The sequence below is a fragment of the Equus asinus genome, chromosome 4 (genome assembly GCF_041296235.1).
Source record: "Equus asinus isolate D_3611 breed Donkey chromosome 4, EquAss-T2T_v2, whole genome shotgun sequence".
Taxonomy (NCBI): domain Eukaryota; kingdom Metazoa; phylum Chordata; class Mammalia; order Perissodactyla; family Equidae; genus Equus; species Equus asinus.
Window position 1 is genome coordinate 30,438,613 of NC_091793.1, and position 26,904 is coordinate 30,465,516.

A 26,904-nucleotide genomic window follows, 5' to 3' on the forward strand; every position below is an offset into this window, starting at 1 on the left:
TTGTTTTATACCCTGCTTTAGTGCAATATTGCAATGTACAATGATGAGAGACAATTAAAATGTGAATACTTACTGGCTCTTTGATATTAAGGAGTTGTTCATTTTTATTAGGTATGACAAGGGTATTATGGTTATGTTATAAAAAGTGATAATTTAGAAATACACATAAATATTTACAGATCAAATCTTTTTAGGCATTTGCCTAAAAATAATATGAAAGGGAGAGTGTTATAAACAGGGCGCTTAGAAAAAGTAAGGCCTTTCAGGAGTTGAGTAAGGTTAAAGCTGGGTGATGGTTCCATCGGGGTTCCTTCCACTCCCCTGTCTACTTTTGCATATATTTCAAATTGTCTATAATAAGTTTTAGAAAATAACTTTTAACTTATAGGACATTATAGTTGATTATAGCTATTCACATCAACTTTTGTTTCAATTCCATAAATTATTATTTACATTGAATTTAAGGAAGGCAGTGGTATAAGTATTCATGTCCCAGTCCTCATGTTTTTATGGCTTAAAGGGGAAAACAATTAGCAATCCAAAAAACCCCGCAAAACTATGAGATAGATGGAGCAGGGCCTTGTAAGTCATGTTGAGGAGTTTGCGTTTTATCCTGAACATAATAAAAATGTTTTAACCAGAGGAAAATATCGTTTCTCCATATTATTCACTTTAACTTGATGAATTGATTAAAAAAGGGCCAAATAGTGGAGGAGTGTGATCAGTTATAGTTGTCTAGGCTTCTATTGGTAGAAGTCTGTAACACAAAGGGTGAGAAGGGAGAATCAGCAAAAAAATTGAAAAGAAATGGTGGGTGAATAAGTGGTGGCATGAAGCTGGGAGATGGGGTCTCAAGAGTCAAACACCAACCAGGGGTTAAGTGGAATGATTATTTATTGCCTAAACCACGTAAGCCATAATGGTATTTGATCTTGTCATTCCTCTTCTCAGAAACACACAATGGCCTTCCGTTACCCCTAAGAATAACGTCCACTCTCTTTGCTGTGGCATTCAGGGCTCTGGTCTCATCTCTCTGTATATCTTTTTACGCATTATATGCTCAGGACACACTGCTTTGATTTGATGGGGTAAGCTCAGAAATTTTATGACTTCTTCCTTTGGCAAACGCTGCTCAGACTGAGTATAATTCTCCTTCTCTATCAAAATTGGTCTCATCCTTCTAAGTCTTAGTCTAAACACCAACTTCACCATGATCCTCCCTAGTCTGTATCCATTTCTCCTCCCTACATGCCCTAAGAGCATTAACTGAACCTCAGTTTTGCACTTGTTACTTCCATGTGGCTTTATGCATATTACAGTCATTTTCATATCTTCTCCCCAACTAAGTTAGAAACCTCTTGAGACCAAACAATGTGTTAATTCAACTTTATCTTCCCTGATTACCTTACCTATTTTAGTGGCTAATAAATATTTATTGAATTAAAATGATTTCTTATCCCCTTGTGTACATATTACAACAAAATATAGATTAATGACAAAGTTTCCATAGAAAAATTTGATTTTAGCTTAATACGTGCTCAACCATGTTGTAAACGTGTGAAAACCTTAAGATATCAAATGACAGGGCAACTTTATGAGAGTGCATAAAATTCTTTATTTAGAACAATAAAGTATATGTATATATAATGTAATTTCAAATTCAAACCTGTATAAAAAAGGGTCAGGACATATACCTATTTTAAAAAGTACACATACAGTATATACACATAACACATCACATTTTACAACCTTTTTTATTTAATTAAACTTCAGTCATAATAAAACTATTTAGAATAGTGTTGACATACATTTACATTACAATACGCAAACTCCAATCTATGACTGACTAGCAATATACCTGTGCATCCATCTAAATATCTGAATACTTTTCAAGTCCATTGACTTAAAAAACGTGGCAAGTGGGACACTATAATCACACATTAATCCTTAGACTATAGAATAGGATATTTTGATTGGAAAATTTTATTTAGTGAGTCTTATAGCTCAGAAATCAAGTAACTGAAAATACTATGGTTTTTAGTTCAAACTATTATTATCTTAATTTTATTTTTAAAAACAACATCATAAGGATGTAGTTGGAGATGGCAGTTATAAATTTACAATGCTTAGCAAACATTTTAGGATCATAAATATTCATTTTAATATGGATTATTTCTAAGACAACACCTTTTTAGGAAATCAAAGTACCATTATTTTATCTTTTCAAACAAAGGCATTTCCAGACTTGTTAATGGAAAGCAGCAACACCATCAATTGTATGATCAAATACCAAAAATGAACTAGTCAGAATTTCCACCTGAATGTTTATCTTTTAATGCCATTTCAAAATAATATTGTTTCAAAGACAAGCTGGCTTACTTTAAAATTCTTATCCCCCTTTTCAATTTTAAAATGTAATTTATGGATTACCCCTTTCCAAATGGATTCTAAATGATCTTTTGGCATTCAAAAATGTTATGAGCATCTTACATTTTCTGCTCTTAGCTTTTAATAAAATGAGAGCATTTAAATCCTTGATGTGGGGCATTTCCAAATGTTACACGCATTTTATAGAATCTCTTCCTGACTAAAATCACGAAAATGTACTACTGGTTTTCACTCTTCAGAGGTGATCCAAAAACATTTATTTAAGCAAAGAAAAAAGCCATCTCTTGTATACATGGTTATCCAATTCACCCTACATGAGACTGAATTTCACTTTTACTAATGGACCCTATTTACATTACAAACAAGAACTAACGGTAATGACTTTTTATGTTCAAATTGCTTATTCACAGAGATCAGAGTTGGATATTTTATATGGAATAGTTTCAGCTCTGTTTTATCTTTTTTGTCTGTCATATATCAATAGGTTTCACACCTAAGATGTGACCTCCAAGTTCAGTATATAAATAAAAGAATTGAGATCCAAAGAGGAGAGGTGATTTACCAATATGAGTTAACGGCAGAATAGAGCCTCCTGACGATTTTTCCCAACATCTACCCCACTAAGCCAAACTGTCTTTTTAAAAAAATACATTTTTTAGTTAAAGAAGCATAGATATGGAATGGCTAAAAGCTCTATATTGGAATTACATGTTGAAACAAAACCTAGCTGCAGAAAAACATTAAGAAATACCCATGAATTCTGAATAGATGTTTTTGTTAATTTAACTTCAATTGAATTAGAGTACCAAAAAATGCCACAACGTTTCTCCAAAGTACTTTAATGCTCAATGAAATGTGTTTCTGATTAAAAGCAAACAACATTTCATTATGGACACATACTTTTTCATATGTTTTCATTTTTCACATACTTAACCCTTTTTTAAGAGGATAGGTTCTATTACTGTATTAAAAAACAATCTGACTCATTAAAAAGTGGCACTGTGGTAAGCACATTAGATTGTAATACAGAATCCAGGAGCACTTCCATATCACTGAACAGGCACCATTTATCACAGAGCCAGTTTCTTTATAGACTTGGGTTCTACCAAAGAGGTGCAAAACTTTCAGTATAATTTAGAATCTGCAGACTTCTGACATCATTTTAAAAGGCAATTTTGAAACATTACAAAAGAGAATGATCAGATACATGGCACCAATTTAAAAAGTGATTTCACGGTTTACAATGTCAGTTGTGAGTTTTCCATGATTTATGAAGACGGATATTCAGAATACATATCAGATAACATAAAGCCTAGATATAGATATATTTCTTTTTATCTCAAAGCAGATATGACACAGTTAATGCCCAAGCAGCTAGCATCCAAAATAATGTCCAGCATTTTTCTATTGTTCACGCATTTTATGGAACTTTAGTGTTTTAAAAATTGGTAATCCATGTAACTCTCAATGAACCAATGTTTCATTAGGCAGAAAACATCTCCCCTCACCTACTATGCCAAATTTCATAACTTGCTGAATATGTCTATTTAACTGTATTGATTAGGACCACGTCCTTGAGTGTTAAAACCCAGCTCCTAGCCTTGAGAACAAAAGCACATTTACTGTACTCTCAAGCTCATTAAACAGCATATTCACATGCCTAAGAAAATTGAAACCACCGGTAAAAGAAACCAAACTATTAGATTGAGAAGTACCAATCTTCTCATCTACACATGACCTACACACAAAACTCATATTAATCTATGTCTATTTTCCTCAAAACGTCAATATCACACACTGAGACAGGTCCTTTCAGCAATTAAACTGATTTCTGATTTTCAATTAATCAATTGTACCATGGGATATCTGAGGGCCTGAATAAGTTAATGCAGCTTCCCAAAGCAACTGGCTTGGATCTTAGTGAAATGACTAGTGTTTGAAGAACCACAGCACTTTAGAGAAGGAAGGAATCGTAGAAATCATCTGGGCTCTTTGGTACAAAAAAGAGCAAAGGCCACTTACTGAAATTATATCTGGATTAGCTCTGAACATAAGCTAAAATCCAAAGATACTAGAAATTCTTGGACTCTTGAAATCAAAGGAAAGCTAGCAGTTAGTTTGTTATGTTCTTTCATATCACTACATTGAAAATGGTCACCTGATGATGGCAGAACATGGCAATAATGTTATTACAAGGACTAAGTTAGAATGGAAAGCTTTGGACTCCTTTATGTGTATGTTCGTGATATGCTAAAAGAACTTTCATCAGAATAAACCATAAGAAATCATTCTTTGACTTTAGTCAGATGTTCCTTTGACTGCAAAAAAAAATTGGCAAGGGGAATTCACATGATGTCTTATAAATTCTAGTTTAAAAGCGCAAGTCCATCTTGGAAATTCTTGCCAAATTCACTCTTAATATGACAAATGCCATCACAAATTTTAAATAGCAAACTGACATGCATAACTACATAAAGCTCTCATTTTTAATTCATAAACCTTAATGAATATAGAGCGCCTGATTTTAAATAAATGGATCCTTTAAACAGATAATAGTGATTATACTATAAATAACTAGTTTCCTGATTCTTTGCATTCTTGTAAAAGCCAAGTAACCTAGTTTTCAACACCCATATTAGCATGTGGGTGTGGTTTTCTACCTTTAGGTACTAAATATCATAATTTATTTTTACTCTCTCCCATGGCAGAAATTGAAAATGGGACCTTCATACATTCAGCAATTTCTCCTAAGTCCCTTTACATAACTCTGTAATAGCTTTAGAATATAAACATTTCGTAATATATTTTGCAAGCACAGTTTATACACTTTATTGTGGTCAAGGGAAAAGGTCATCCTCACCATGGGTGCCAGATGTCCTCCTCGGTGACTGTCCCACTGTTCAATGTTCATAGCTGCTTTGTGCAATGACTCTTTTGGAGTCTCTCCTCTGCAAAGGTGTCACTGTTCTAATTCAGTACTGGCTCCCCTGCATGGATAGATCCAGCCAACCATGCCCATTTGTCTAGTGGGATATAGGTGGGTGTGGCTTATGTCAGGAAGAGACCAAGATCAGACCCATATCATTAATCTGCGGCTACAAGGCTGACACGTTGCCTGCTCCAATCAGTTTGTTGACACTGTTTTCTACTGTACAGTGGCTGATGCTATAAGTTTTTGTTTTTAAAATTTTTTCCAGATCCCTTTGAGAAAAATTATTACCCCGACTATCCAGGCTGAAATCTACTTGCAGAGACCAAGATAACTACGGTTGTAATTGAAAATAAAGCTATGTGGCTTTTCAGTAATTAGACATTTCTGGAGGCATGCAAGATGGTGCATGCAGTCTGGAACACATGCTTTCTTTTCCAACATCAGTTATAAGTTCTAAATGAGACCACAAGTCCCCCAGGTCTTAAAATAGAGTCCTGCTCCATGCAACTTCTTCTTTACAGATGATTAATTCAGTGCCAGTTTCACAGTAAAATACTTTGTTCCAATTTCTGAATCATCCATACAGAGTTGTGGGTAGTAAGAACAGATAAAGATGCAGTCTGTCACTCCAGACAGAATATGAATTTGTTTAAAGCTGCTTCATTTATGAAGCAAACATGAACTGTTACCCGCCTAGAAAAGAAAAAATAAAAAGAGATTATGGCGTATCTGCTTTCTGCCTTCTTCTCATTCTCAATGGCTGAATTCACACGACTACAGAATGAGTAATAGATTTACAAGGCATGCTTCACTTACACAGCCTACAAGAACTTGATAAATGTTTTCCTAGATACTCTGATCAGTCATTCTCTATGATCTCCCTAGTAGCAGTTAACATTATCCGAAGTGATCTTGCTCAGTTTATTGATTGTCTCCTCCCATTAGAATGTAAGTTCGGTGAGGACACAGAGCGTTGTCTATCTTTTTTACTGCTCTACTCCAACCCCTAGAACACTGCCTAGTACAAAATCCGTACTCAATAAGTATTGCTTAAACAAAAGAATGGAGGAGTGAATGCTGTGGCTTTCATACCCCCAGGCATACCATAGATTATTGCCATTTGTGATAAGAGGGTTATCAATCTATATAGCCTTAGATTTCTCTAAGAAGGCTCTGAAAAGACAGTAGACAGGTGGTGAGGGGAGAAGGTGTGAAGGACAAAGGCAGTGTCTAGAGAGAGAAGATGTGGAGATAGATGGAGTCGCATGAAAGAGATGGGGCAGGTGGAGAAGCTGGTCACAGGCCACCAACAAATAATAGCCTCCTGGACACTGAGCAGCGCCAGCATCTTGACCACCTACCCAGGTTCTAGCAACTACTTCTCTCAAATGAGGAAACAGCAGCAGCAAGATCTCATTCAATACTCTCAGCCAAAAAAAGACAGAAATCCTGGCACCACATCCTGACTAAGCCTCTGGGGAGGTTCATTTGGCCTCAGGACAGCTTTGGTGCTTGTTGAAGCATGAAAGCCAGACTTTGTTTTAGTTGTTCAGTGTGTGTTAAAGCACTGAGCTTTGGACTCAGCTTTCAGACTTCTTGACTTCCAAGTGAAGTATTTGTACTTCCTTGACTATTCTTTCTTATAGATAGTATCTTCATGCTATCTTCAATCACAACCCCTCAATGTGTATCTTGCATTTCTTTTCTTCCTGACTCACTATTCTTTCCCTATCTTTGTCTTTATTTATCAATCCCAGAATCACAGATCGATTGGTTTTAAAATAATTGGGATCATTATACAAAATAAGGACAGTATTTTTTCCAGTCTTTCTGTATGTAATCTATTAAAAAACTATATTACCTAATAATTTACCCAACAGAGAACTCTAGAAACTAGAGAACCTGTATTTGAGAAAGTAGAATTAAATCTTGAAGGAAAAATTAAGAAACATTAAGGGAAAACTTCAGAAATCCAAAATACATGACAGATATTTCAAAAATAAAGCTTGGTTATTAAAGCAAAAGAGAATCATGAAAAAGCAAAAGGATTTTTTTTAAAAGCTATGAATAATTTGAAATTCTAAACTTGATCAAATGCAGAGAAGAAAGATTGGAAATTTATTTCTGATTTTGTTGCTGGGTCATTTAGCAAAGAAAATAAACTTGAAAGCTCACAACTCTTTCCCCATAGAACAAAACTACAATTTTTGTAATGATACCTCGGATTCTTGCAACAACCCCAGGAAATAAGCAGAGTGAGTATTATTATCCCCTCCTTATAAATGAAAAAGCAAACATTGACTCATCCAGGAACCCAGAGCTGGTTAAGTTGCAGAGCCAAGGTTTGAATTCAAGTCTAATCTCTTCTAATTCTCTGCATTATAATGTGTCTACAGAAAGAGAGCTCAAAAACAAAACTTTCAAAGCTCCAGAAATTCTTAGAAAATGTCTGGTAAAGAGTCATAGATCTTGCCATTTGGTAACCAACCATTCCCAAGTTCTATGCACTGAACGACCAAACTTGACTTGAGCTCATCTGTATTCCAATTATAGAACTCTTTTCTTCTGTCTTAGTTGAGATCTATCAGAAACTTCCAGGTTGTGTTTCCTTTATGAATCTCTCCACCAGCCTAATTATACAGCCTAATTATAATTATTTTCTGCCCTTACCATGCTGGGGTAAGTCAATAAACACTGCTAACTGAGTGCCTACAAACTCCTGCTACTTACTGTCAACCAAACTGGGCCTTGTCTGTGACTAGGCAGTCCTTCTCCCAAGGTCTCAATTACAATTCTTTGTAGATGACTCCCAAATCCTAAACCTATTATTTCCAACCCTGACTGTTCTCTGAAGTTCCAGTCTTGGAAGACCGGCCACTGGTCAATATTTACTAACAGCTCCTTGTCCCATTTTCTTTTAATGGCATCGTCATCTAGTCAGTCCCATAGGCTCCGAATCATCCTTGAGTACTGCCTGTGATGTCAAGCCTCACATACCATCAGTAACTGGGCTTTGTTGATTCTTTTACTGAAGTGTCTCCAAAATGGTCCATGCTTTCCTATTTCTATGGCCCTGACCCTAGTTCAGGTCATTCTCTCACATCTATTTGGAAGACTGGCCTCCTAAGTGGACTCCCTGATTCCAGTTCACTACTCCCATCCATCTGCCCACACCAACATCTGATTTCTTTCCTAAACCCTCCAACAATTCCTTATATTACTCAGTAGAGTGTAAGCCCTGTACTTGGAAGTCAGACCCTTTTTCAAATTGATTCCCACTCTTTCTTCTCAGCATTTTAACCCTTTATGTTTGACTTCCACTGGAGTCCAGCTGTAGAAACTGACTCTTAAACACAGTCTGTACCGGGGCCTCCCTGACTTAGTTTACACCATTTATAGTATCTGGATTACTCCTTCTCTATTGCTAGTAAAATTTCACCAATCATCCAAGATCTAGCTCAGTACAAATGCCACCTCCATTATCTACACAATGAAGCCTTTCTCCTGTTGGTAGTGATTTCTTTCTCCCTTCAAATAACGCAATTGTATATGTGTGCATGTTACAATTCTAAGGGATGCCACCCATTCCAATGTCTAGAGCTATGTTGAGGACACATCCTGCACAACAACATGCAGTGGCCTTGCCTTTGGTCTCACTGCATTTTCTTGGTAAGTGCCTTTCGTTGCTTTGTAAACCTTACAAACTTCCAGTTTCCTATATATAATAGGTTATCATGCTTATATCTTATTTCCTCTTGTAGGCTTTAAGCAATTTGAGGACACAACTAGGTTACTTTAAGCTCTGTATCTAACAATGCACCTACCAGACTTTGTTGGAGTCATATTTGTGGAAAGAATGAAGCATACAATTTTCCTATGATATACTCTTATTTTATTTCTTTTCTTAAACTCTGCTACACAAAAGCCAACAAATGAAAACTCCTTATGGAATGCCACATATGGATACTTGGCATCAGTTAGTTAACTAAGGGGATTTTTAACTTTTCTTCTATTTTCATGCTTGATGTCAAAGAATCACAGCCTTAGCATATTTTCTCTTAGAGGCAACATCTTTTGTTTCTAGTTCATTATCTATATTCCTTCCACATATTTAAAATATCAAACCCTCCTTTACTTCACTTTCCAATTACAGCTTGGAGAACTAACTATTCCATATGCTTCCTGGTCTAGTGTTCCAATATTTGTCCTGATTTAATTTGTTTTAGTTGGTGAAATTTCCATTTCAGGGAGAAATTCTTGCCATAAACCTGAGTCATTCCCTGCATTTTTCCCTCTCTTGTTAACCAAGGAAATGACTATAATCCAAATTACATCTAATTTTTTAAATATCTAGTTACAACTCCACATTTCTTTTCTATCTAGGTATTTTTCACTACTGCTATTCTTGTTTCTTGGCAGATTTCCCCTCCTACCAAATCATAGTCTGCTCTCCCAAATCTTTCCCTCCATCACATCCCTCTTCTCAAATTATACTCAAATTTCCTTGGCATGTTTTAAACCTCTGTTGGTACAGGGCCAAGTATAAGGCTTTACTCTATACAACAGGTACTCAGTAAATGACTAGAAATGATACATACACATTTTGACTCTGGGGTTTGAAGATTCATGATAATGAGCTGGTTCTTTTTTCTTCCCTTTTCCTATCTTTCTGTCAATGTTTGAATTCTTATTTACTTCTACCTACATAAGTCTATCTTTGTTTCCATAAATTTTATTCTCACATTATTGCATTTCTGAGATATTCATTCATCTCTCCATTCATTTATTCAACAGCTATTTCTTCATCACTTACATGTGCAAAGTATAAGCTCTATAGTTTGGTGGGATTCCAAAATGAAATTCAGAAACCAATTCTGCCCTCTAAGAGCTTATGGTTTAGAAGAAGACGCGAAATGTCTATCTAGCTAACGATGATGTCCTACTAATATATTAGTATTATGTGTCATATGAAATATAATTAGAGAGCCATAAAAAGAGATTACTTTCATTTGCAAAGCCAGTTTTTTTGGATGTGCTGGTACCCAAGCTGAACTGTTAGAGAGCTTTGAAGAGATGATGAGTAAGGTATTCTATGAAGGAGAATGCCACTTCTTCATTCATTCTGTCATCCATTTCACACCACCTACTCAATGATATATGAGTTTATTTCTAAACAATTTGGGGTTTCTTTAGCCTGTCTAATTTCATTCATTTATACATGAGTAATATTTCATATTTTAAGAAAAATAAATGAAGTTAGTAATTTCCCATGACTGTATTCCCCCTTGCTGTCCTATTGACTAATATCATCAAAACACATTTAATCTTATCGCAGTAAGAATATTTAACACGAGATCTACCCTCAACACATTTTTAAGTATACAATACAGCATTGTTAACTATAGGGATAATGTTGTACAGAAGATCTCTAGAACATATTCATCTCGCAAAAAAACAACAAAGCCCTACTTCAGAAGAACTATCTTCCTTACCACTTGGTCAAACTTTCAATTGGGGTTTACTCATTCACTCAGTTACTCATTCAACAAACTTTGACTGAGAGCTTACAAAAGCACAGGCAACAGGTGAGGTGATACAGTAAGAACCAGACAGACTCAGTTTCTGTCTTTGAATGTTCCCTGACTCGTAGACGTATGTATAAGTTGCTTGACTATGGTAGCTTTAAAATGCCATCTTTTTTCTCCTAAACAAGTACCCTGGGTTTTCCCACCATAATCCATTCTCCAAATGTCACAATTAAAAACCACACGACTAAAGACTTATGTGCTGAAACAGGATCCTAGCAATGCAATCCAAAGCCAAACAACAGAGACATTACTTGAGCCTTTAAAACTCAACCATTTAACGTTGGTTTGTGGATGTCTGACTTAAAGGAATAGAAACGGCAGATGGGGAAGATACAGAGAGGCTTGTGTTGGGGTTGAAGGGCAAAGAAATAGGTTCTAGGAAAAACAGTGACTTCAGCTTGGAGAATATGGCTCCAGAAAAAAGTTGAGCAAACAATCTACTCACTTACATTATCTGACAGGAAACATGAGCCCAGAGAGAAGCTAGGATGGGGAGCAGAAAAGAAGGGAGGGTGCTATTCGTGTTTTGGATACGGGGATCAAGGACACAATGAAAGGCAAAACTGAAGAAGTCTGTGTCACAGCAGGGTTAACGTGTTAGAGAAAAATGTGACACAATTATTATTGTATCATGTTATTTTGGGTTGTTGAAAAATGATGTTCCATAACTATAAAAGTGAGCTCCCAGGGGAGGCAAGAGGCTCTCTATGACCCACTTTTCCTAGGGAAGTTTCAATCTAGAGATAAATCTCTGAATCTGGGACAGAAGTGAAAGCTGGAAGGACAGTGATCAGTAGGGAAAGGGCAAAGCTCACCACAGACCATCTTTGCAATAATCAAGGAGAGTAAATGATCCTCTGACAATGAGGAAGTATAGGGAATAACTGAGGATTTAGGAAGGTGAGAGAACACTCACACATCACTGTTATAAATGTGCTTGGGATTCCATGGGCATAACAAAATTAACAGCCAGGTAGCAGAAGTGAAGGTGAGAAGAGCATGAATTGATCTTGGATCAAGTTAGTTCCATTCAGGGTGATTCCCAAAAGTATCTGGAGCTGAGAGAGTCAACAAAGAGGAGCGAGGAATATCAGAGCCTTCTGGCCACGCTTTCTTACCCTCCTTTCTCCACAAGCCCTCCATGAATCCACATAATCACAATAGCTCTCTGTCAGCGGTTTATACACAGTGCATTCTGGGCTCTGGACTGTGATGAGGCACAATTATTACCAGTCACGTGGCAGGTGGCACTTTACCTGACAATTTCCCTTTCCTGACTATAAGATATTTTGACCTTTTCTCCTTTTTCTAAAAAAGCAGGGAAACATTTTTGGCTTTTCCTCATTTTAGCATCTAACAAATGAGATACTTTTTCTATTATGTTATAGTAGTCACACTTAATTGAAATTGGTTTTATTTACTCTTCCTCTAGCAATAATATTTTATTTTAGTCCTAATTTGCCCTATACCCCTTTTGTCTAATTTGTTCTCTGGCCTCAAAAATAATAAATACTCAACTGTTAATTTTTTGTATATCTTCCATACAAGATAAATCCATTAATCAGGACTAATACTGCCTACCTTTCAAAACTCGAGGACACACCATGAATTAGATATGTACAATTCAATTATGTAACAGCTTCACTGAATATACTGACATCAGCTTGAGAGAAGACAATACATTTTGACATCAAAGATGTTGTATAGTTCCTGTTAAATCTTTCAGCTTGAATTCTAAAAACTTACCAATGTATGAAAGTAACAGTGTTGACACAAGCCACAATTACACTTCTTGAAACTCTCTCTCTTTTTCTTGCAACATACTGAAAAACAACAAGAAAAATGCTTATTTGATTTTGGACAGAGATTCTGAAGTACACCATGATCTGGGCATTGTAAAAAGCAATTTTTTTTCTGTAAATATAGTAGCAAAAGGTTGCAAAATTGAAAAAAAGCTTACCTTCATAAGTATTACTTAATCAACATAGTCTCCCAAAGTAGTTTAAAAAATTCTCTATGCATATGCATATATACATACTAAAAAAGTTTATACGCACTTAATATGTAAATATGTATACACAGGCATGATATGAGAGAAAGCAACACGTCAAATGAAAATTACAGCTGAATGTAAAATCAAAGTATTGGTCCTGGGGCAATTTGGAGTTAGGTAAAAAGCGATCAGAGTCAGCTACAGTAAATGGAAAGTTATCTTAAAACAAATTTTGTATTTGGCTTTGGAGAAAATACTGAATAGGTTGAGAAAAGTTAAGGGTTCTGAAAGCTAGCATGAAGTCAAATATCTTAAGTATGCAAGAGCAAACCACTGAAAGTATCTTTACCAGGAAGTGTTATTACGATCCAGGATTTAAGGAAGAAGGAGACAAAGATGGAGTTTAGAAGAGCCGAGGAAAAGATTCTGTGGCAGCAACTCAGCCAAGACATGACGAAGATATGGATGAAGATAATGACTATCGCCAAAGAAAGAGCTAAGCTTGGGAAGAGACTCAGGGAGAAGAATAAGTATGTCTTGTAACTGTGTGTAAAAGAAGGAGAAGCAGCAAACGCACCTCCAGAGCTCCGTGATCCAGGAATTTAAGCAAGATTCTGCTGCTCACAGAAATAAAGAAAGCAGAGATAACCAGTTATGATACCTTAAGAAGGGTTATGAAGACAGTTATGTGAAGGTATTCTACTGGTAAATGGAGATGGAGAACTGAAGAGAGAGGGAGAGATCAGATATGTAGATAAAGACTTGGAAGACACAGGGTGGGAGCTGCCATTCTGGGAGTGGATAACTTCTTAAAGACATTACGAGCATGTGCTGGTATGTGAAATGGCAACGTCAAGCTTACTTATGAACACATTTAGTAAAACAAAATACCTTATCTCATTATCCTCTTCGTTAATCTGTATATTTTCAACTGCCCTTGTAAGATTTGGTTGTTTCTTCTGGGAAAAGAATGACATTTTATGTAAGAATATCAATGAACAGTATAATAGTTAAGAGGTAAATGGTCTCCACTCTTATATCAATAACTCCAATAACAGTTTTCTTCAGCATGCAGCATGTAAAATATTTTGCAGTAAGAAATTATGAAAAATGTGCAGTATTATCAATCCAACATTTTTAGGATGTTCGAGGTAAAAGAGTAATAAACAAACTGAAAGATTTAAATAGTAATCAAATTGAGAAGACATTTCAGAAAGCTGAGTCACAATGAGTTAGCACATTTAAAAATTTAGACAGGCTTCAATAGGAAGAGAACAAAAGAGTAGATATTCAAAATAGCAGATAACACAAATGGCCTTTGTATGTGGTTTGAAGTACAGTGTAAGATTTTCAGCATATTTTCTTCCTTTTTACATTTAGTTTAGGCTATTAAAACCAGTTCCCGTCTCTTAAGTGTGCATTCTCAGCTAGAGGAGTTGTCTCCAAAGCATAATGAAGAATGGGGAAAAATCTTTCTAAGATATACATTCTATTGGAACTATAAGTTAAGGTAGGACTTAACCTATCTTATTTTCTTGTTAGGATCTGTTCTCGAAAAAAGGGCAGTTTGTTATCACGTATGTAAATATGGTATGAATAAGTAAATATATAAAGTTCAGAAAGTTTTTTATCAGGAAAAAAACCCAGCAACACTCACCTTCCAGTATAAGGCTCCAAAAGCAAACCCAATTACAAGAGAAAAGAATGCTGGCAATGCCATGGCTGCCCATTGTAGGTTGGAGTCTCCAGTGAAATTTGAGGCCTTCCCTGTAATTTAAAGAGGACAGTGGTGAACAAAGCACATCCATGCTAGAGGTTTTGCTCTTATGCTGTGGTTGTTCCCAACTGTTTCCATAACGTACTCTTGATCTATCTCTGTTTAAAATATCTGAAATGCAGATTTTTCTGCTGAGTACTGTTTTGGGACAGCAATACAAGTCCACGTAGTCTCCAAAAGATAAACATCTTGAAGGAAGGAAATATCATGAAGAAGGAAAGAAAGCCCACAGACAGAAGATTTGACTTGCTTAATGTTGATACACATGGAACACAGACTTGACATATTCCTGGGGAGAAAATGATTTATACTATAAAGCAAATCAAGCAGTAGCCAAGTATTAGGAGTCATGCCCTGGAGGTGCAAGCCAGCCTTTTCTGATAACATCGTTTTTCTCTCCCTGCAAGAGTTATAAGATGGGATTTGGTATAATTGAAGTGGTACTATTATTACAATAATATAGCTGTTTTAAGGGTCATATAAGATTACATGTACTAGTCTTGGACTTAACTACTATTTATAAAAGTGTTTTCCTGAGAAAATAGGTTCAGAGTTATAGGCAATTCCTACCATTTTAGGAATTTTAATGTCACTATCTGGAAATAATTTGGCTGTTTGTTTGTATTCCTGTAACATGTTTGAATTCTCTTTGATGGCCAACCTGCTATAGTCCACACTGTCTCCTGGGAGTGTTGGTATATAATTTTGATAGATTTGACCAGGTAACCTCCCTGAGGGGCCCTAACCAATGTCTACAGAGAGAACAAAGGACGCTATTGGTATTTGGTCCCCAGACCCCAATGGAACACTAATGAGCTGGGATGCTGCTGTGGAGAACTGCATTACTACCTATGTTTGGGCAGCCAGATGCCCTGGAATCCAAGCAGCCAAACACCCTGTTCTTCCTGTTCTATCCCATTCAGACCAGAGGAAAGACCACGCCCACTAGCAAAGAGCAGAAGGAGCTTTCTAGAGAGTGAGGTATTCTGAGATTCTTCACTCAAAATCCTTCTCAGGTAGGAGGATGGTCCCTAAGGGAGGTGCTCCAAACAGCCCCAGTAAGGAAGGCTCACTCGCACTCCAGAGTACTGGGACTTTTTAACTACTTTGAAAGGTCCACCCTTAGGACTATGGCCCCAAACGAAGTCCTAGAGTCTGAATAGCCTCAGTAGCAGTTAGCTGCCTGTAGGAGATAGGGAGGGAGAGGCAAGGTAAAGACTGAGAGGAGGAAGGGGACCACAGGAAGTGAGCTTCACTTCCTAGAGAGATCAATGTTACCTCGCTTTTGTTGTTATTTCTCATTAATGCAAATGGCTTAATAGCCAGGCCTTTGGTTGTCTCTGGTAATACTGCCATCCCTCTTGCAGGGAGGGAAAAATGATGTTATCAGAAGAGGCTGTTATTTCTTGTCTTGTTAATTATAGCCATTCTGATGGGCATGAGGTGGTATCTCATTGTAGGAAACAACCTAAGTGCCCATCAAGGGACAAATGGATAAAGAAGATGTGGTATATATTACAATGGAATACTACTCAGCCATAAAAAAGATGAAATCTTGCCATTTGTGACAACATGGATCGATCTTGAGGGTATTCTTCTACTTGAAATAAGTCAGAGAGAGAAAGTCAAATACCATATGATCTCACTCATAAGTAGAAGATAAAAACAACAACAACAAACAAACATACAGATACAGAGATTAGATTGATGTTATCAGAGGGACAAAGGGGAGGGAGGATGGTGAGAGAGGTGACTGGGCACATGTGTATGCTGATAGACAGTAATCAGTCTTTGGGTGGTGAACATGATGTAGTCTACACAGAAACTGAAATATAATGATGTACACCTGAAATTTATATAATGTTATAAACCAATGTTACCTCCAATAAAAAGAAAAGAAAAAAAAAAAGAAAAGAATCCAAAACCTAGAAATAGCCTTACACGTAAAGATGACTATTGCTGTATTATCTGTAATGGTGAAAAAAAATTAAAATAAGTTAAATGTTACACAATGAGAAAATTATAATTTAATTTGTAATAAAGCCACTTGAAGTCAAAAAAAAAAAAGAAAAAGAAAAGGCTGGCTTGCATCTCCAGGGCATGACTTCTGATATTGGCTACTGCTGCTATCCACCAAGGATCAATGAGATTTGAATTGTATGCCTCTAGGCCCATATAAAGGGCATTTGGGACCAAAGCCCAAGCCAGTAACAAAGCTTTGCTTTTACGTAAAGATTGCCCAAGAAACCTTGTGCAGTGGGGAGCTCATCTGGACAGGATTTAAGTAATCTCCAATTCGTGTGTAGCTTTCCATATTAATTGTATCTCATTATTACAAAAACTGTCCACTGTCCAAAATTCGTGGGAACTGACTAGTTTGGTTTGACTTATAATACCCGACATCTGTACAAACATAGAAGACAAAAAACTGTGCTACAATTTTGCTGAACTCCTTTTGACAGTGAGTCTGCTTATTGGCACCATGCCTGTGAATGTGGATCTCTTGGTGCTTAGATAACATCTAATTCGGTACTCCTCCTTGATTCAGATTCAAAGCTCACAGTAGGCTTGCCCCAATTACTTCCGGACAGCCTTGGTGCATCTAAGTGTGCTAATAATTAATGGTGAACATATACTATGCATCAAACATGGCTCCAAGTACATGTGTACTAACTCATAGAAACCCTATGAAAGAGACATTATCATCCTGCATTTGAGTGGGGAGTCCAGAGATCCAGAGTCCAGCCCAAGGTCATGCAGCTAGCCAAGAGCTAGAGCTGGGATATAAGCCCAGGCAGTACGACTCAAACTATATTTCTTGAAGATGTGTAAGGTAATGTCAAAGTAAGGATTTCCTTCCATATCATTTAATACTGCAAGGATCTCAACCTTAAACATTTTTTAAATATCCTTTTAGCTTAGTATGAAGGATATTATTACGATTACTTTGAAAACACAACTCCCTTTGGATAACTTGTATGCTTTTATATTGCAGCATGATTTTCCCTTAAAAGCTACAGAGAGGACACTCACATTTCTGGACTACCCCTTAACATGCCCTGGTCCTCTGGCTAGTATGGCCACTTTTGGGGTATTATCCCTGAAAATAACATGCTTTCTTCAAATTTCCCAGATCCTACTCCCAAAAAAGTCTTACCTCTTTTATGCTACAATTAAAAAGATTTACACACTTCTATTATTATACACATTATAATATACATATGTTATAAAATACCATGAGTACTTTATGTCTGTTTCTCTTGTGAGAATGGAAGCTCCATAAGAGCTAGTCTTGTGCATGGGTATCTAGGCACCATATTCATGAATGATATCATCTGAGAGCTGCTGATTACGCAAAGACCCACATATTTTACAGAAAGGAAGAAAAAAGAAAGCAAAACATAAAAGAAGGCTGCCCATTCATTTTGCAATTTAAAAAGTACCTTCAGACTCAGAGGCACAGGGCTGAATAGGAGTTTTACATTCAGTTTGTTTTTTAAAGTAAGTAGAAAAAACTTTTGCTTTCAACCATGATGGGAGATTAGCCTTCCCAACCTAAATTATTATTATACTAGACAAATTACATGAGGCAACTTTTTTCAGACATTAGCCAACAGCAGCACAAGAGCATAATCCCTGAGAGAGGTCCAAGATTGCCTGTTTTCTGGCTAAGAGGCAGCTTCAGACTGAGGTATGAAGACAGAACCCAAGTAGGGCTTAGTAGTTTCACTGAGAGAAGGAACCAGAGACTGAAGTTCAGGGTCATTGATGTGACTGAAGTTTGTGAGGCCAAGTTATTTGCAGGAAAGAAGTTACGCAGAGAAGATCACCAGAAATCTCCAGAGGAGTTTCCTTAAGTCATTGGTCGAATACTAAGCTGTACATGCACAGGAAGAGACTTCAGAAAACCTGGGAATAAACAATGCTCTGGAAGCTACGACTTTAACAGAGACAGTAGCAGTCATACAGAGACAAAGGCATTCTGACAAGCAAGACTGGAGAGATTTTCTTGGCACTCAAGAGATACCTCAGAAATTCCATGCTATAGAAATAAGGCTACTCTCCCTCCTCCCTCTAAGAAAGCTTAAAAACAAGCCTGGGAAAGAGGATAAAGCCGATCTGTCAGTAACTGAACTGCTAGCACAACAAAATTCAAGTCTCTAAAGGAATGCTACAAAATCCAGATACTCAACAATTCAGTATCCATAATATCCAGCATATGTTAAAAAATTACTAGCATCTAAACGGAAATGTGACTCATGATCAAGGAGAAAAAAGTCAGTTAACAGAAACCAACCCTGAGTGCCGGCCCCATAGCCGAGTGGTTAAGTTCACACACTCTGCTTCTGGGGCCCAGGGTTTCGCTGGTTTGGATCCTGGGTGCAGACATGGCACCGCTGGTCAAGTCATGCTGAGGCAGCATCCCACATGCCACAACTAGAAGGACCCACAACTAAAATATATAACTATATACTGGGGGGATTTGGGGAGAAAAAGCAGAAGAAAAAAAAAGAAAGATTGGCAACAGCTGTTAGCTCAGGTGCCAATCTTTAAAAAAAAAATAAAGAGAGGGGCCGGCCTGGTGGCACAGCGGTTAAGTTCGCACATTCCGCTTCTCAGCGGCCTGGGGTTCACCAGTTCGAATCCCGGGTGCGGACATGGCACCGCTTGGCATGCCATGTTGTGGTAGTTGTCCCACATATAAAGTAGAGGAAGATGGGCACGGATGTGAGCTCAGGGCCAGGCTTCCTCAGCAAAAAAAAAGAGGAGGACTGGCAGTAGTTAACTCAGGGCTAATCTTCATCAAAAAAAAAAAAAAAAAAAGCCAACCCTGAGATGAGCTACATGTTGAAATTAGGAGACAAGAACTTTAGAGCAGCTATTATGACTATATCCAAGGGCCACAAAAAAAAAAATATTGTCATAATGAATACGCAGATGAAAAATCTCAGCAAAAAAATATAAAATATAAAAAGAATCAAACAAATTCTAGAACACAAAGTACAAACTTAGAAATGAAAAAATGTACTGGATCCAAACCCATAGAATATACCCCAGCAAGAGTGAATCCCATGTAAACTATGGACCTTGGGCAATTGCGATATGTCCATGAAGGTCCATCAATTTTAACAAAGGTAGCATTCTTGGTGGGGAATGTTGATAATGGGAGAGGCTATGCACATGTTGGGGCAGAGGATATGTGAGAAATCTCTGTGCCTTTCCTTCAATTTTTCTGTGAACCTTAAACAACTCTAAAAAAATAAAGTCTTAAAAAAATAAGCAAAAAAAATGTACTGGAAGAAAAATTCAGCAGATTAGAGAAGGCAGAAGAAAGAATCAGGGAACTTGAAACAGATAAGTAGAAACCATTCATTTTGAAGAAGAGAGAGAAGTTGGGGGAAAAAAACTGCACAAAACCTCCTTAATCTGTGAGACAATATCAAACTGCCTAATATATGTCTCATTGATATATTTGTGATTATATATAAAATATGTGTGATTCCTCTCAGAAGAGGACAGAGAATGAAGAAAAAAGTATTTAAAAGTGTTATGGAGAAATTTTCCTCAAATTTTGGGGAAAACAAACTTACATATCTAAGAAGCTTGACAAACAACAACAAAGATAAATGCAAAGAAAACCACTCCCAGATCATCTTAGTTAAACTGCTAAACAGAAGAAAATTTTAAAAGGCAGAAGGAAACATGACCCAGTACATACGAGGAAAAACATAATGTAAATGCCAGTTACCTTTTTTTCAGAAACAACAGAAGCAGGAAGAAAATGGAGTGGTATCTTTAAAGGACTAAAAGAAAAAAATTCTGTTAACCCAGAATTCCAGATCTAGTAAAAACTACCTCACTACTGAAGACAAAATAAAGACATATTTCAATTAAAAGAAAAAAATGTGTTGTCTGCGATCTGAACTGCAACAAATACTAAAGAACATTCTGCAGCCTGAAAGGAATTAACACCAGATGGAAACTTGGATTTACAAGGGGGAATTAAGAGTACAAGAAATAATAAATATGTGGATAAATATAAAAGACAATATTTTTTTCTTCTTACTTTAAAAGACATATGATAGTTTAAAATAATTTTGAGACTGTATTGTGGGGTTTATAACCTATATAGATATATATGTCCACGAAGCACAAAAAATGGTTGTGGGTAAGTGGATCTACCCTGTTTCAAGGTTCTTATACTTTTTTATGAAGTGCTACAATATTAACCCTAAGTAAAATGTTACAAGTTAGGACATATATTGTAATTCCCAAAGCATTCATAAAATAATGCCAAGAGATGGTGTTGAAAAGCCAAGAGAATAATTAAAATAGAACACTTAAAAAAATTAATCAAAAACAGGGCTAGAAAAAAGGAAGAGAGGATCAATAAACAAATGGGGAAAATAAGAAACAAATAACAAAATGGTAGACCCACATTCAACCAAACCAATAATTGTATTAAATATAAATAGATAAGACACTCTAAGTAAAAGTTAAAAAAAGACTAGATATAATAGCAAGGCTCAATTATATCATGTCTGCCAGAGATGTACTTTAAAAATAAATAGGTTGAGAATAAAAGGAAGGAAAAAGATAAACCATGAAAACAGTACGTCTAAGAAAGACCGACTATACTAATGTCAGACAAAATATACTTCAAGACAAAGAGCATTACCAGAGGTAATGAGGGATATTTCAGTAAGATATAAAGGTCAATTAATCAGGGAAGATATAACAATAATAAATGGACAAGCACCTAATAATAGAGCTTCAAAATATATGAAGCAAAAAACTCAGAACCAAAAGGGGAAAGGGCCAAATCTACAATCAAAAGGAACAATTTTTAGTTGCCCCTCTCTAAGTAATTGATTAAAACATTAGACAAAAAATATAATAAGGATATAGAAGATCTGAACGGTACCAATCACTTTGATCAAATTTGAGAATACTACACCTGATATTTGAATAATACACATAAAATAAGTTTCTATAAATTTCAAAAGATTACAGAGAATGTTCTCTGATAATAATAGAATTAATTTAGAAACCAATAACAATAAGACATCTAGAAAAAACAAATGTTTTTAGACAAACAACCCACTTTCACATTACCTATGTATCAAGGAAGAAATCACAAGGAAAATTAAAAAATGCTTTTAAGGAAATGATAATGGAAACACAACATACCAAAATGTGTGGGATGCAGCTAAACCTGCTTATAAGGAAATTTATGCCTTTAAGTGCTTATATTAGCACTTAAAGAAGAATGGTTTGAAATCAATGACCTAATTTTTCCACCTTAAGAAGCTAGGACGTGTTGAGCAAATTAAATTCAAAGTAGAAGGAAGGAAATAATAAAAAGATTAGAAATCAATGAAATATAAACAGAGAATTGAAGAAGCCAAAAGTCGCTTCTTTGAAAAGATTAATAAAATCTGTAGTTAGTAGGAACGACCTTAATTGACTAACACGTATACAAAAACTTTTCAGATATGATGTGTCACTTAATTCAGAATTTTAGATTTTAGAAGGTCTATTTTGCAAATATTGTATATTCTATAGTATCCTCAGTGAGGTCTGGGTAGCACCCTGTAATCAAACACATTAATATTTCTGTAGTGAAACGTATCTATGTTCACTTTTAGAAGGATAAAGACTATAAATAGCCTCATCTCAGTCCAGGTCAGGTTTTGGTGGCACAAATTCCAAAACAAATTGGATTTTAGGGTTTTTTTTTTTAAAAAATTGAATTATAGAATTGCATTTGTGGATCTGTACTAAATTGACTACTCCTTCTTACAGTTAGGTCTTCTACGTCCCTGAAAATATGACAGTGCTCCATCACTAAGTCTTAAGGGATGATTTTCTTAGCTAAGACGACAGGATCATTTTTTCCTCCTACAGCTTCCATGAGACTAGAGGGTCAGAATATTTAGTAATTCCAATGACCTATACCTAAATTCGAAAAGAGGACATTAGATTTCTAGGAAACTGGGTTCTTGGCCAAAGAGGACAGAAATTTCAGGGAAAGAAGCATATTCTCCTCCAACATATAATTTTATAGTCAAGTAATAAAATCATCAAATCTCCAAACATATAATAGTAACTACTGATAAATACAAAACTGAAAATATCCTTGGAATTCTATACAATCAGCATTTTTACTTTCCATTTTAAAATTCCATTTTTCTCAGGCAAATTCCACACAAAATATATTTTAAGTTAACAATAAAAAAAGCTTAAATCATATCTCTAAAAGTAAGTTCATGCCTTATTTAAAATAATTTTAGCAGACAATTTATTAGCCCAGTTCTCTAAATATTATCTCAAGCCGTAGGGAAACCCAGTTCTATGAGGCTGATATTTAATTCTCAGGAAGACCATAAGAGGAAGAACAGTAACAGAACAGTATTAATAGTAATAATTGTAGAAATTTCCTTTAAAGCCCATGCAATACTCCTACAGATGCTAAGTGGAGCCATGCATGCAGTAAATCAGATATGTGTACTTACTATTACTGCTACTGCTGTCATTCCTAAGGGAGCTGGCTGCAACAGGGGGTAACATAAATGGTTTTGTGACACTGACTCTGGAATCTAAATAGAAACAATAACGTGTCAGTGTTGCGTGGCGATTTACATAAATTACAGAGTCCCCAAAAGGCCAAGTGCAATACCAGAGTACTTTCCAGGTACGCTTCCCAAATCTAGATTATTCAGATCCTATTTATTTCATACTGGGTCCTGCTGTTGTATCGTTATTAAGAAATTCACCACAATCACCTTATAGAACCAAGATTCATTGCTTCCGTCTGCTAATAAAAGTAAATAATGCAAATTGTTGTTAACGGGCTGTCTTTTAAAAAAAGTAATGAAATTAAGATTTTGTATTATAGGGACCCAGTGGGGGGAAAAAAGAGTCTCAATACAGAGTAACTGGTGAGGATCAGAATTCATGAGTCAAGAATTACACCCTTAGTGAAAAGATTTGAGAAGAGGATATTAAGAAGACTGGAGGTGAAGAATAATTGTATATTACTAGCAAATATCAGATAAAAAAATGAGTGGCTATCTTATTTATTGTTTACTCACACACAATTCTTTAATTTGAAAATGATGAATATTGTTTTGGCTTGAAAACCAACAAATCTACAACCATTTATTTCTTTCACGCAATTGATATTTGCTTTTATTAGACATATACACATACACCTTTCTCTAGCTGTGCATATATTTGAGTCTGAGGCAGATTCTGATCTACACACGTAAGATTCAAGCTTGCCTGTTACATTTAAATTAGAAATGCTTATATGTCTTACCTTTTTCAGGACTTAATGTTGAAGACACCACACATTCACTAGTTTTAGATACCACCATCTCCAAGTCCTTGAAGGCATCGATGGATCTATTAAAAATTCTAAAGAATTCTTCAGGAGTAAATAGCCTGGATTCTTGGCTCTTATATGATTTTTTTACATTCTAGAAGAAGAAAAAACAGGATTATATTTTTCAAATAATCTACAGATTTAACTGATGCCAAGGTAATAGACTATAAATATGTCCTTGAAAGATTCAAGTAAAACTAACACTTTTAGACAACTCTTTTAAAACACATCATTCAAATTGGCACTGCAGGATAGTGATCCCATCCAGTTCAGTCTGGGCTCAACTTCAGAGAAAAGGATTGGGGTAGCGGTGGGGGTGAGTTAGGTGACTATAACACCAAAACAACAAATTAGAGACACTGTTCTTTAGAGGTACTCATTAAAATCATTATTCCTCATTAAAAAACATACCCCTCCATAACACATGCTCCAAATAGCCAAAAATTAAGAAGTCTGATGATACTAAATATTGGCACAGATATGGAGCAAAGGGAACCCATACATTAGTGGAATCATGTAAACTGGCACATCTGATATAATCTAGTAAAGTTGGACATGTGCCCATCCTGTGACTCATAAATTCCACTCCGAGGTAAAGACCCTAGTGAAGTTCTTGCACATATGACCAGGAGACATATAATAACGTTCCTAGTAACAGTGTTTATAAACCCTCACATCAATCAATAAGAGAGTGGTTTAATACATAGTGGTATATTGAATCAATGGGAAACTCTATATGCGCTAAATTAATTACAGCTATATGCATCAAAGTGGATAAATCTTACATACGTAATGCTGAGTGAAAGAAGCAAGTCACAAAAGATTAAAAAGAGTATGATTAATTTCTATGAAGTCCCAAAAAAAGCAAATCAAAGCTATACTTTAGGAATTCATAAATGTATGATTCTCTGTAAAGAAAAGCAGGTAATAATAAAAGTTAACTTGTATGTAGCACTTACTATGTATTCCTCTAAGTGCTTTATATATATTAACTCGATTTCAAAACAATTGAGAAATACCACCTGGTATGAATCTCCTGGGTTCCAGCCAAAGTGCCAAGATCAGTAAATGCACATTCTTCAGCATTTGGAATATTCTTCCTGAGACCACCATTTACTGAACACCTAACTCATCTTTCAAGCAACAAAGTGTATATTTCCTTCATGACACCTTGTCTGACATACCCTACTTTTTGTGACCTTTTTGTCATTGTTATTATGTCAAATTGGCTCCAACTCCCGGTGACCCCATGAATGAGTCATGTCCATAATGTCCTGTCCTCAACAGCCCTACTCAACTTCCATAGATCCATGCCTATGGCTTCCTTTATGGACTCAATCCATCTCAGAGTTGGTCTTCCTCTTTTCCCGCTGCCTTCTACTTTTCCCAGCATTACTGTCTTTTCCAAAGAATCCTGCCTTCCCATGATGTGCCCACAGTAGGACCTCTACTTCTTATCAATGCTATTAGCACACTGTTTGAACTATATGATATAAAAGAGATGTCAACTGTAAGATGTCATTGATTGTAATATACTTTCTGATTCATAAATTAGAAAGTAAAACAATAGAAGTGATAAAACACACTGATTAGAGGTTATTATCATGATAAGAATTCTGAGATTGAAGAACACAAATGGGACTGATGTTGAGTCTTAAACGATAAGTGGAATTTGGATGGGGAGGGAATATTTGAGTATTACAGTACAGAATCATGTTTAAAACCTTGGGTTTAAACTTCTAGAAGGCCTCTAGGCTAAACCTCAGCTTGTGAACTCAGTGTCAAAGCAGGTCTCCTGAGACCTATTCTATTATGGACATGGTGTTATAAAAACAAAAATAAAAGTATTTATTAACATTTATTTTGCCAGACGTGGTGCTAAAGCACTCATCATGAATCATCTAATATCAACTCTATGAGATGGATCCTGTATTGTCCCTATTTTAGGCATAAAGACAGTGAGAACAGAGGGGTTAAGTTCACAAAGCTAAGTAGTGACAGAGTCAGGATTTGAACTCCAATACCACCTCCTAATCTCTAGGGGTGCACTGCTGGCTTCTTCAATATGCTTAGAACCCAAAGCACTGCCATGCCCATATTCTGAGGTTGGTGACAACTAATGACTTGGAGATGTTAAAATGCATTTCTTTGCTGTGACATGATTATCATGGATAGGAGCTCAAGTATAAGTGTTCATTATGGACAATTTTCCATTTAAAGGTAACTAAACATTTGTAATCTAATAGAAAGGTTATGAGAACTTCATCCAGTTATAAAATAAAGTCAGGCCTGTTTTTATGTTGAAGTGTGAATACATTTTATTTGAATATTGACAACATATAAGTCAATGTACATTTCAACACTATGATATAACTAGAAACACCTATTTTTCTGTAGCCATCTTAAAAAAATTTTTTTAAATTAAAAGTTTATGAATTAAAAATCACACTAATGAAGACCCCTTCACCACCACCACTACTCAGCACAGGTTTTAGAGAAGAGTAATAAAAAGCCCAATCCCCATGAATGCAAGCTTACCTCAGATGAGTGTTCTTCCATGCACTCCACAAGATCATCCACTATTTTCACAAGTTTGTCTATGATAGAATAATTACTCAAGCCTTCAGAAATATTTGAAAACTTCTCCAAAAGATCAGTCAAGCTGACTGACAAGTGTTGCACCATCTCGCTTATCCAACAATGACTAGGCTGCAAGAAATGAAAGAAAAGTAGATAAAGCATCTATTTTAAGTACAGTAAACTCAGAGCACCCTTCAAAGCCATCAATGTTTCAGTCATTGAGTGCTGGACAAAGGATTTTCTTATATCAGAATAGGT

The 26,904-nt window shown here is 36.0% G+C and overlaps 1 protein-coding gene across 2 annotated transcripts in view; it reads right to left on the bottom strand.

Moving 5' to 3' along the window:
• Nucleotides 1-1,591: 1,591 nt before the first annotated feature.
• The window catches only part of KITLG (KIT ligand), an 85,910-nt gene continuing 60,597 nt past the window's right edge, over nt 1,592-26,904 (bottom strand). The window contains exons 4-10 of one of the 2 annotated variants that reach the window (XM_014849474.3): nt 26,605-26,775; nt 24,001-24,160; nt 23,195-23,278; nt 14,559-14,668; nt 13,793-13,860; nt 12,655-12,731; nt 1,592-6,013 (exon numbers count right to left, since the gene is read on the bottom strand). In XM_014849474.3, coding sequence (XP_014704960.1) covers nt 12,692-12,731; nt 13,793-13,860; nt 14,559-14,668; nt 23,195-23,278; nt 24,001-24,160; nt 26,605-26,775 — 633 coding nt within the window. In that variant the 3' untranslated portion in view covers nt 1,592-6,013; nt 12,655-12,691. The remainder of the gene's footprint in view (nt 6,014-12,654; nt 12,732-13,792; nt 13,861-14,558; nt 14,669-23,194; nt 23,279-24,000; nt 24,161-26,604; nt 26,776-26,904) is intronic. The other variant, XM_014849475.3, reaches the window with a different exon arrangement.